The following is an 11834-nucleotide window of genomic DNA, read 5'->3' on the forward strand; positions in this document are numbered from 1 at the left end:
CAAGTGTAAACGATTTTATACACAAAACTGCTTATGAACTCACCAACTTTTTAGTTGACGCTTTTCAAAACGACTTGTATTCTCAGGTATCTAGTAAGCAGGTAACAAGGGACACGGATGCAAGACTTTTAGCTGTAGCTTGGATTTTTCTACTTATGTCTCTTTTGTGTAATTTCGAAGAGCAAATACAATATGTAAACAATGTAAGTTTGTTATCTCAATGTATGATGTTTGGATTGCTCTGTTTCATTTATATTCAATTGTTATGATACTGCACAATGAAGTCACCCGCCTCCGGACGTTTCCGCCATCTGGTCCGGGGGTGTGACAAGGCGGTTGTTGGTGGCGGTGGCAAGGTGGATTAAAACCTGCAATTGATCGTTGAGGGCGACATTGGGGTTGTCAGGGGTGATCTTGGGGTTGTCGGAGGTGGAGCCGGACTCGATTTTTGGAGGCATTGAGATGATGATGAAAGCACCAATTGATATAAACATGTTAGAGTAGGTTAATCTCCCAATAAATAAGAAGAAGACAGAGAATCGTTTGGAGCAATTTTCTTAATATTCATTCATGCCTCAAAAGTAAATTACATGGAATATAAATATACTACCTACACTAACTAAGAAATGGAAACGTGCATGCATAATGGAATCATGGCCTCCTAAATATAAGCAATTACTATTTGACTAATTGACTAATTAAAAGAAAACATGGCTAAATAAAACGTGGCTAACAGGTTCGTATCAGAGTGGTATTTAATGATAATAAAAAAAATAGTAAAATAAATAATAAAAATATAACAAACAAATCAAATGGTAAATCAATCTTTTCAAATTTTGGTCCTCAATCAAACTAGACTAAAACTGCAATTTAAAAATTCGTTGGACTAAACTGGAAAAATGGCAAACCACATGACCAATTTTGTAATTTTGTCCCAAAAAAGGAGTATTAAATATGCTTCTCCCGTTACAAAAAAAATTTCGTCAAAGGGGCTCTTCACGAAGCTCCCTTGCGAATCTCTTTCTCTCCCCTAATCGGCGAAGGGGCCAGAATCAGAACTCGTAACATGTGTAAATAAGCATTTACTTGCTTTGTCCTGTATTGATTGAATCAATTTTCCCAATTTCCCCTTTTTAATTACTGATATGTAGTAACGATGAATTCCCCCAATTTTTTTTTCACCCGTTTGATTATTTTTCTTTCATTTTTTGATGTATCAGGAAGTGCATTTCGGATATTAGCTTCAAAATCGCTTGGATTTTAGGCTAATCTGGTAAGTTATGTTCAAATTAGTTTAATTTCTCTGTTTACTTTCAATGTTGGTGGTTGCGCATCACTCGAGTTCGATCATTTGAAGTTTTAATCGTTTTCTTTGAGAATTAAATGTTTGATGGTTTGTCGGTGGTTTCAAAGCAGATGACTTGAAGCTTACTAGGGTTTTCTTTCTGTGAAATCTTGGATTTTAGGTTAACTCTAAGAAAATTTGCGATTTTTGCGTGATAAAGACACAATGTTTTTACTTTCTTTTTAAACTGTGATTTTATAACTATTTTAAGTCAGAATGTTTAGTTACAGAAGCAATTTATAAAGTTTATTAGAATAGATTGAAATAGCAATTATTGCATGTATTGTTTTTAAATAATTGTATGTTATAAAGACTGCTCTAATTTTAGTATTCAATCTTCTTTTTGAACAGATTGAGGGCTTTACCTGTTCAAGACCAAAGATTATAGACAAATGGTACTACTTTTTTATACCATCTGTATATTGTTTATTTTTAACAATTGACAAAATTGACCATAAAAAAATGAAAGATTTAATTCGATATTTGGTCTAAATGGGTCACATTAAAAGTATTTTTTCTGATAAAAAAGTACTCTGGATTTTGGCTAGGGAAAAAACACTATTCCATAATTTAACTTTGAAAAATTTACCCAATTATAACAGTAAAAATTATTATTATTATTTTTTTTAAAACTTATATAGGATGCGAATGCTTCTGGTGAGGAGTATGAAAATATTGATTGGAATACAGATGATGAACTTGAAATCCAAAACATCGCCCCTTCATCTCATGCAACTTTAACAACTCTCAATTCACAAACTATTGTTAGTAATGGGGAGGTGAATTACTTTTTTACCCATATTTTATTAAATCTCATAAATTAAATTCCATTTTTACTGAACTTTATATTTTTTCATCTCAAGGCAAGCTCATCTGCAGGCCCTTCAAACTCCAATTTGTTTCAACATTTTCTAGGGATGGGGTTTTCTGAACAGTCGATTGCAAAAGCAATTAAAGAAAATGGTATATAATTTAAAAACTACAGAGATAATAAATTTTTTTTATATATAAATTTTTATTTCTCGATACGTGTAGGGGAAGCCAATACAGAATCAATACTTGAATCTCTGCTTACATACTCAGTAAGTTTTGTTTTTCTTATTCTGTTTAATGTGAGAGGGAAAAAAGAAGGGCAAATCTGTCAAAAAGAAACAGACCTAATAGCATACTTCAATTTAATATTAATGTTTGAATTTTGATTTTATATATTTACAGGTTCTTGAAGTTGAAGACTCTCCTGATGAATTAAACTCATGTCATCTCAATTCTCCTCAACAACAACAACAACAACAATCGTGTGTAGAAAATGGTGAATTGTCATCAGATTATGATGAGAGCGTATGTGATGATCTCTCTGAGTCTGATGACAGTAGTTGGTCTGGTGGTAGTGAAGTAGCTGTAAGTCAATTCTTGCCACGTCATCATTTCAACAGAATACGACAGTTTTATACTGTGTTTGACATATATTGAGACTGATATTAATTAGATAAAAGTTGCAACTTTCTGTCCTACCAAAAAAAAGTGGAAAAAGTTCAGACAGTTTTAGAGATTTGCTTTTGTTTTGTTCTCTTTCTTTGTGTAAAAGACGTAAATACCCTTGTAGTAATATTCCAAAATAGTCCTATAAAGCTGTCTGGTACACTCTAGTCTAGTCTAGTCTGGTTCCATCAACATAGCTTTATGAGCTGTCAAAGGTTGCTTTATTGGTGTCTAGTTCTTTTCATTAATTTATCTGGACAAAATTACCCTTTTCTTTTTTAGTTTAAATTTAAAAATGCTTTTTGAAATTGTCAAAAGAATGTTGATGTATGAAAATCTATGTTGAACAGAATAATACCAGTTCTTTACCTAAACATGAGAAATCATTATTATCCTTAGCAAATATGGGGTATAGCGTAGAAGAGGCTTCAGCAGCCATGGAGAGATGTGGTAAGTAGATTTTTTTAAAAAAATATTTTTTTTAATAAAGTTTAATTTTAATTTATTATTATTATTAAATGGCATAAACCAAATTGTTTTTCATTACAGGTCCAGAAGCTTCTATTGTAGAACTAACTGATTTTATCTGTGCTGCTCAAATGGCAAAAACAGAAGCCGTATTTTTTGAGGATGAGGTATTTATTTTTTCTTGACGATAACAAAAAAAAAAAAAACTTTTAAAAATATTCTTCATGTGTTTTCGACATTTTTATGGTACATTTGAGTTATATTTTATTGATCATGAGTCAAACAACAAAAGTTGCTAAAAAGAAAACAACTTTAAAAGTCACGAAATGTATATTTAAAATGTTTACAAATTACAACCTCCTAAATAGATTTAAAAATAAAAAGAAGGCTAAATGCACTTTTATGTAACAATGTTTCACATTTTTCCCAATTTATGCAATAAAGTGGTTTTGAGTTTTCTGTGTTATACACTAGGTGTAAAATTAAAAAAAAATATTAAAATGTAAATAATAAGTATTTTTTAAAATAAAATTTTGAAATAAGAAATAAAGAAACATATTAATTGCAATTTAGTATAATATTTATTACATTTGATACTTTACATATATAACTATAAGTATTATGTGGCTTTTTAATTTTAAAAATTAGAAAAAAACCATAAATTGACATGTGGGTATTATTTATTTAAAAATTATGACAAAATGACAAGTGTCAAAACTCATTAGAGATTGACATGTGGCAAAATTATTTATTACAGTAAATGCAACGATGTTTGTTTTAGGACCAAAAACACATTTTACTAGTAACTTGTGTAACTGGTTGAAACATGGTTGTATAATTTGTATAGATTGGTAAAAGATTTGAAAACATTGCATAAAATTTGTAAACGAAATAAGACATTGTTTCATAGCAACAATCTTCTCTAATAAATGAAAGTTTTTTTTTTGCCATTTGTCACACTTTCATTCAATTTGTCAGATGTCATTTTGTGGTTATTTTGAATTATTTTTTTTATAAATGTGATTCTATAAGTTTTTCTACTCTTTTAATGTAATAATTGCAATAAATGTAGTAATAAATACATATCAATTTTATTAATGAATTACCTTTTAATTTCAAAATTCCCAAAATTAAAGCTCTTTAGTTTTCTTCTATTAGTTTAAATTATTTGTTTAAATTTAAAAGATAAAAAACATTTTCATTATAATAATTCATTATTTTTCTTATAAATTCAAAGTTTTTAAATAATTTGACATTTATATTTATTTATTTATTTTTTTAATTAACACTAGTCTACTTTAATATTTACTCTAATAAATGAAAGTTTTTTTGCCACATGTCACTCTCATTCAATTTGCCAAATGTTATTTTGTGGTTATTTTGAATTATTTTTTTCCACATGTCATTTTATGAGTTTTCCTATTTTATAAACTTCCACATAATATTTTAATGTAATAATTACAATAAATGTAGTAATAAATAGATATCAATTTTATTAATGGACTTACATTCTAATTTTAAAATTTTTTAATTTAAGTTCATTAGTTTCTTTTGTTTATTTATATAAATTATTTTTTTTAAATTAAAAGATAAAAAAAACATTTCAATTTTAATAATACATTATTTTTCTTATTTTCTTATAAATCCAAAGTTCTCAAATATTTAGACCTTCATATTTATTTATTTTTTAAATTAACTCATGTAATACATGAGTTTACAACTAGCTGGTAAAAAATGAAAACCTTATTGCATAAATTAATAAGACAAAACTGCAAAAATGGTCCATGTGGTTTCTCATTTTATGTGGTTAAGCTCCAAATCTTTGAAAAGTTGTAGATTTGGTCATTTTCAACAAGTTTTGTTGTGGTTTTGGTCCATTTTCCGTTAACTTTAACAGCATGGTTGTTAACTTTTCTTAAATGATTATTTTACCCCAGGGACCATTTCTACATATATTCTTTTTGTTTTTATTCAATTATTATATATTAATAAATGTTATTTTTAATATATACTATTTATATCTTAATAAATATTGTTTAATTAGATTATTAGTTTCTTTTAATTTTAATTTCTTTGTTATCGAATATTTTAATTGGATTATTATATATGAATAAATATTATTTTTCATATATATACTATTTATATATTAATTAATATTATTATATTGGATTGTTAATTTATTTTAGTTAATTTTGTTTATAGGAGTAATTCTTTTTATTGGATTATTATATATTAATAAATATTATTTTAATTTATAATATTTATATCCTAATAAATATAGCATTATCAGACTATTAATTTATTTTAGTTAGTTTTTAACTCCTTTTTTTGGATTATTTCTTTTTTATTGAAATATTATTTTTAATTTATTATTTTTTTATATAATAAATATTATTTTGTTGGATTATTAGTTTTTTAGTTTATTTTTAATGTATACTATTAATTCTTTTTAATTTTATTGGCTCCACCACAATGTTGTCGGAATACGCAAAAACGCCGCCTACTCATTAACGAAATTCGTCGGGTTCACTGCCAAAAATCTTTATCGGAGGTCCGACGTAAACCCTACTAACTTTTTCCATCCAACATTCCCGGTAGCCACCTACGAAAACCTCTTCACAATTCGTTGAAATCCTCCATATCCCACACAATGCGCAACAAACTCCTATAAACATTAAAAGTGGTGGTGGTGATCGGGTGATAGTAGTGGTGTTATCGCAGTTGACTACCGTCATCATTGGATGGAAAAAGTTGGTGAGTTTCTATCCGACCTCCGATGAAGATGTTTTGTGGTGATCCTAACGATTTTCAATGATGAGAGGCATGCTTTTGCGTATTCTGACGACTTTGTGGGGAACTAATAAAATTAAAAAGAAAAATAGTATCTTAAAAATAAACTAATAAACTAATAATCCAATAAAACAATATTTATTATATAAAAAAATAATAAATTAAAAATAATATTCCAATAAAAAAGAAATAATCCAAAAAAAGGAGTTAAAAATTAACTAAAAGAAATTATTAATTTGATAATGTTATATTTATTAGGATATAAATATTATAAATTAAAATAATATTTAGTATATAATAATCCAATAAAAAGAATTACTCCTATGAACAAAATTAATTAAAATAAATTAATAATCCAATATAATAGTATTAATTAATATATAAATATTATATATTAAAAATAATATTTATTCATATATAATAATTCAATTAAAATATTTTTATTAGTATATAATAATTCAATAAAATTAAAAATAAGATATGTAGAAATGGTCTCCGATGGTAAAATAGTTATTTTATAAAAATTAACGGAAGAGGGACCAAAACCACAACAAAACGTGTTTAATAGGACCAAATCTAAAACTTTTCAAAGGTTTGGACCTTAACCACATAAAATGAGAAACCATAAGGACCATTTTTGCAGTTTTGTTAATTAATAAAATTAAATGTTATTGCAAAAAAGGAAAAAATGTGCAAGTTTGTTGCATAAAATTCATGATTATTATAATAGTTTTATAATCTGATATATAAAATATGTAAAATCTGTAATAAAGTCTCAAATATTTTGGGTCGGTTTACACTTTAGTTATAATTTTTATTTTTTTAATAGAAAAGTTATGATTATTTTATATTTTACCCAAATTAACGAAATAATAATATTTTTTTTCAAAAAATAAATGTTAGAATTAACCTGTTCAACACTTTTTTTTTTTTTTTTCTGGAGATAAACTATTATTATAAAGTTATACACGAGTCAATTTAACCCGAGTCCACTGAAAAATCGACCCGATTTAACCCAATATCTTATCGGGATCACAAAATTATCTTTTCATTATTCATCTGATTTCAGAAACCGAAGCTCCCACTTCGCGTCAATGGCGATTTCAAGAAGCGAAAATTATACGACCTCGAGATATGGAAAACAAAGAAGCGAAAGGGGATTCTTTCCGAAGAAGACGAAGGTCTCCGTCTTCCAAATCCGATGATCGGATTCGGAGTCCCAACAGACACACACGTCATCACTCACAGAGTCCTCCCCGACGCTGCCATCGGACCTCCATTCTTCTACTACGAAAACGTAGCCCTAGCTCCAAAAGGCGTCTGGGACACCATCTCTCGCTTCCTATACGACGTCGAACCGGAATTCGTCGATTCAAAGTACTTCTGCGCCGCCGCTAGAAAACGCGGGTACGTTCACAACCTTCCGATCAAAAACCGATTCCCGCTTCTTCCTCTTCCTCCTCGCACTGTAAACGACGCGCTGCCATTGACGAAGAGGTGGTGGCCGGAGTGGGATAAGCGAACGAAGCTGAACTGTTTGCAAACGGTGATCGGAAGTGCGAGATTGACTGATAGAATAAGGAAAGCTCTTGAAAAATGGGGGGATAATCCGCCTGTGCATGTTCAGAAGTTTGTTCTTGAGCAATGTCGGAAGTGGAACTTGGTTTGGGTTGGGAAGAACAAGGTTGCGCCATTAGAGCCTGATGAGGTTGAAATGTTGTTAGGGTTTCCGAGGAATCATACCAGAGGAGGAGGGATTAGTAGGACAGATAGATACAAATCACTTGGCAACTCGTTTCAGGTAATAATTAGTTAATTACATATTATTATTTTTGAGGTCAAGTTAAATTAAAGAAATAGCATTTCTTTCTATTATGACATTGTTTATGAAAATCCAAAACCCAGTTATAATTGTGTCATACTCAAATATAAAACAATTTTCAATGTTATAACTGGGTAGACTCTAAGAAGAACTATTTAAAAAAGGGATATTAACTAAACCAACTCTTATAAAGAGCTTATCAACAAAGATGACCGTTTTTTTTTATCAATTTTTGAAAAATAACCATTTTCTCCCTCCAAAATAATGCTCCATGCTGGACTTGTTTTTGAAATTCCATAGTTCTTTTTTTTTCGCAATTTTTTTATAAAACTCTACTGTTTTGAGTGCGGAATTTTTTTTAGATTCGGTTTTCAAAATTTTTCCAAGAAAATGAAAATTTTCTGTTTTTCAAACTGAATGTAAATTAGAATAGTGATTTTTACAGTTTTCTAAATTTATGTAAATTAGAATAGTGATTTTTACTGTTTTCTAAAATTTTCATTGAAAACTGAAAATGAAAATTAACTTTATTTTCTAAAAACATTTTCTTGGAAAATGAAAACAGATCTCTACAAACAAACACACGGTTTTTCAATAAAATGTCTGATTTTATACCCTTGTATTGTATATACTTCCATTTTACTATGTTTCTTTTAACTTTTTGTTACATTTAGTAAAAAAAACATAGTATTTTCTTGAAATTTCGGAATTGTTCATCAGATTTTGGACTTGTTCTTGAAATTCCGTAGTTTTTTATTCCTATATGAAATCCGGAATCCGGAATGTCGGTCTGAAATATATTTTTTGTCAGAAAAAACTACTTTTTAGTCGATTGGAATCACCCATTCCAGACTTCTTAGTTCTTCAAAAAAAAAAAAAATTTTTTTTGGGTTATTTTCTTTAACATTAATTTAAAATACGGTTGGTTTTGATTATATTTCTCAAAGCGTAAGATCTTATATAACAAAAGAAATCTAAAGTACAATACTATAATAGAAATATAAAGAAATGAAAGTAGGATATTATCATACACAAACAAAAGGTTTATATTTATATTTTGTCTACAGGTAGACACAGTAGCATATCATCTGTCAGTACTAAAAGACATATTCCCAAACGGAATCAACATGCTATCGCTCTTCTCCGGAATCGGTGGTGCCGAAGTTGCACTCCACAGGCTCGGAATCAAGCTAAAAAACGTGGTGTCGGTTGAAATCTCGGAAGCAAACCGTGACATTGTGAGAAGCTGGTGGGAACAAACGAACCAAAAAGGGAATCTGATTCACTTAGCCGATGTGCAACAACTAAACGGAGACCGGCTCGAGCAGTTCATGGGCTCGTTCGGTGGGTTCGACCTCATTGTGGGTGGCAGTCCGTGTAATAATCTAGCCGGGAGTAATCGGGTTAGCCGGGATGGGCTTGAAGGGGAACACTCGTCCTTGTTTTATGATTATTTTAGGATCTTGGATATAGTTAAGTGTATTATGAATAATAAATAGGGAAAATAAATCATCGAATGATGTGTTGTTGTGGTAGGGTTTATTGACTGTTTCGAATGAATAATTTGTGATTTGTATTAGAGATGATTATAATGTATTTCTGTTGCAAATGCAGCAGGGTGCTTGCTTCTGAATTATTGCTTTCGTTATTTTCTTGGAATATGCTTTTGTTTTTTGTTGCAAATTTATAGTTAAAAAAAAAATCCAACGGAGTAGTATTAGACCGTACGGTATACTAAGCACGAGACCGCCCGTGGTATACGTGGTCACGAATCACGACCGTGCACACCGTACTGGTGTGTCAATTCGACCGTTGTGAGTGGACGACCGTGAACACCGTACTGGTGTGTCGTTGTGAGTCGTGGTCGTTGCGTTTCATGATGGCTAATTGGCTATGAGAGCGGACGACCCATGAGAATCTGGGTTGTCAATTCGACCATTTAATGGTGGTATTTTTGAAGTTATTATTATTATTATTATTATTATATTCAAACTCATTACCTATATAAATACAATACATAACCCTTATCTTTCATCAAATTTCACACTTTATCTCTAAAACAAAAAGACATGGATTTCTTTAAGAATTTTGACTCGGATAATGACAAAGAATTCATCTCGACCTTCTTCAACGTTGTGCAACACATTCACGATGAAAAAAGTTCGAATATTGCGCGTTCAAGATCGGTCGTCAATCGTGATCGTCAAGCCGCACACGACTTATTGGTACGTGATTATTTTGCCGATAATTGTCTTTACAATGAAGATGCATTCGAACGTTGTTTCCGTCTTAATAAAGTTATATTTTTACGTATTGGTAATGCTTGAGAGGTCCGTTATGATTTTTTTAAACAAAAACTCGATACTAGAGGAATAATGAGTTTTAGTTGTATACAAATTGCACTTACGTATTTGGGAAATTGTATAACCTTTGATGCATCCGGCGAGTACTTAAAAGTATCCGAAAGGATCGCAGTTGAGTGTGTAGATTGGTTTTGTGCATGTGTGTATGAGGTTTTTAAATTTTTTTTTTTGCGTAAACCTATTCCACGTGATATTGAGATATTATATTTGGCTCATGAAGAGAGACATGGATTTTCGGTTATGCTTGGCAGTCTAGATTGTACGCATGTAGCTTGGGGAAAATGTCCAAATGTGTGGCGCGGTCAATTTACGCGAGGTGATATATGTGAGCCAATGATATGAATATGAGTTCCCATTCCGAAAAGAGTTCTAGTTCCGAGCCAAACCTTAGTTGCGATTGGTTACGATTGAGTGCGAACGATCGTAATGAATCGCAATCTAGTGTTTTCAGATGTGAATGTCAACCTCAAAGTGTTATTGAATGCGGACATGGAGTTGGATGTGAACGATCGCAACCTATCACAGTCAAATGGTTGTGAACAACTTCAGAGTGAGATAAGATGCGATTCCGACACATGCATGGATCAGATTGGTGTACTTTGGTTCCGATGGGTTGTTGCTTGGTGTTGGATCCAATGGTTATTTGTTGTTGGGCTTGGATACAAAAACTACTTGGATGCGAAAGCTACTTGGTTCCGACGGACTACTCGGTTCCAATGGGATGTTACGTTTAAATGTGATGGGTTACATGGGTGCGAATCTGTTGGATGCGAACGAGTGGACAACTGTTGGATGCGAACAGACTGATGATGGATGCGAAAGTTGGTTGGGAGCAGCTCCTAACACGTGGACTTTGGCATGATTTCTTAAGGACAAAGATTCTAGACTCTACCTTATTTTTGGGAACGATTTTATGTTATTTTATTTTATTTTCTTTTAAGCTTTTATTAGGTAGTTTCATTTTTATTAATTACTTTCCTTTCTTTTGTAATAGTTTGTAAGGCTATAAATAGCCTCTTTAAGCATTGTAATCGATATTGAATGAATGAAGTTGAATTTTGAACATTTGTTCTTACGTTCTTGAATTATTGCGTATAATTCGGATTGTCGTCATTGTTTGGGACACGTTTCTCATTCGTGGCTCGATTTCAAGTCAATAGGTCTTGGCTTGTCATCAAATATCATGTGACGGATGCTTTCCTGATCTTGATACGGATTCAAGTTAATAGGTCTTAACTTGTTTTCACCCGATATTCAATCTATAGGTCTAGGTTGTCTATCAAATCTATCCATTTTGTCATTTTCTTATCGTTCTTGTTCTTGTTTCTTATTTTCCGTTGCGTTTATAAAATCATAAAAACCCAAAAAGAAATCAACCCCCTCATATTTGTATTAGCCAACTATAATACTAAAAGTTGTTGCATCTCAGTTTTTGTGGATATGTCATTCGTTTTTTGAAGTTGCATGGTCTAACAACGACATTAATGTTTGGCCGGTCTCCTCTTTTCAACGATATTTGGACCGACAAAGCACCTGATATGTCGTTCACGGTGAATGGACATTCATA

The 11834-nt window shown here is 30.8% G+C and overlaps 1 protein-coding gene across 4 annotated transcripts; it reads left to right on the forward strand.

The window, feature by feature from the left end:
- The first annotated feature begins 986 nt into the window (after positions 1–986).
- LOC145167174 (DNA (cytosine-5)-methyltransferase DRM2-like) lies at positions 987–9552 on the forward strand. 4 transcript variants are annotated; one of them, XM_079086272.1, is made up of 11 exons: positions 987–1070; positions 1221–1273; positions 1697–1740; positions 1987–2124; positions 2209–2308; positions 2381–2427; positions 2561–2743; positions 3175–3274; positions 3374–3459; positions 7152–7883; positions 8972–9552. In XM_079086272.1, exons 3-11 carry the CDS (start codon positions 1738–1740, stop codon positions 9401–9403), a joined length of 1821 nt encoding a protein of 606 aa, XP_078942398.1. In that variant the 5' UTR covers positions 987–1070; positions 1221–1273; positions 1697–1737; the 3' UTR covers positions 9404–9552. The 4 variants fall into 4 exon arrangements, with proteins under 4 accessions (XP_078942398.1, XP_078942399.1, XP_078942400.1 ...); XM_079086273.1 differs by having other exon boundaries at positions 2036–2124; XM_079086274.1 differs by having other exon boundaries at positions 2036–2124; positions 2225–2308.
- Positions 9553–11834: the final 2282 nt, after the last annotated feature.

The sequence above is a fragment of the Lactuca virosa genome, chromosome 3, assembly GCF_052849685.1.
Source record: "Lactuca virosa cultivar CGN04683 chromosome 3, Lactuca_virosa_CGN04683_v6, whole genome shotgun sequence".
Classification (NCBI taxonomy): domain Eukaryota; kingdom Viridiplantae; phylum Streptophyta; class Magnoliopsida; order Asterales; family Asteraceae; genus Lactuca; species Lactuca virosa.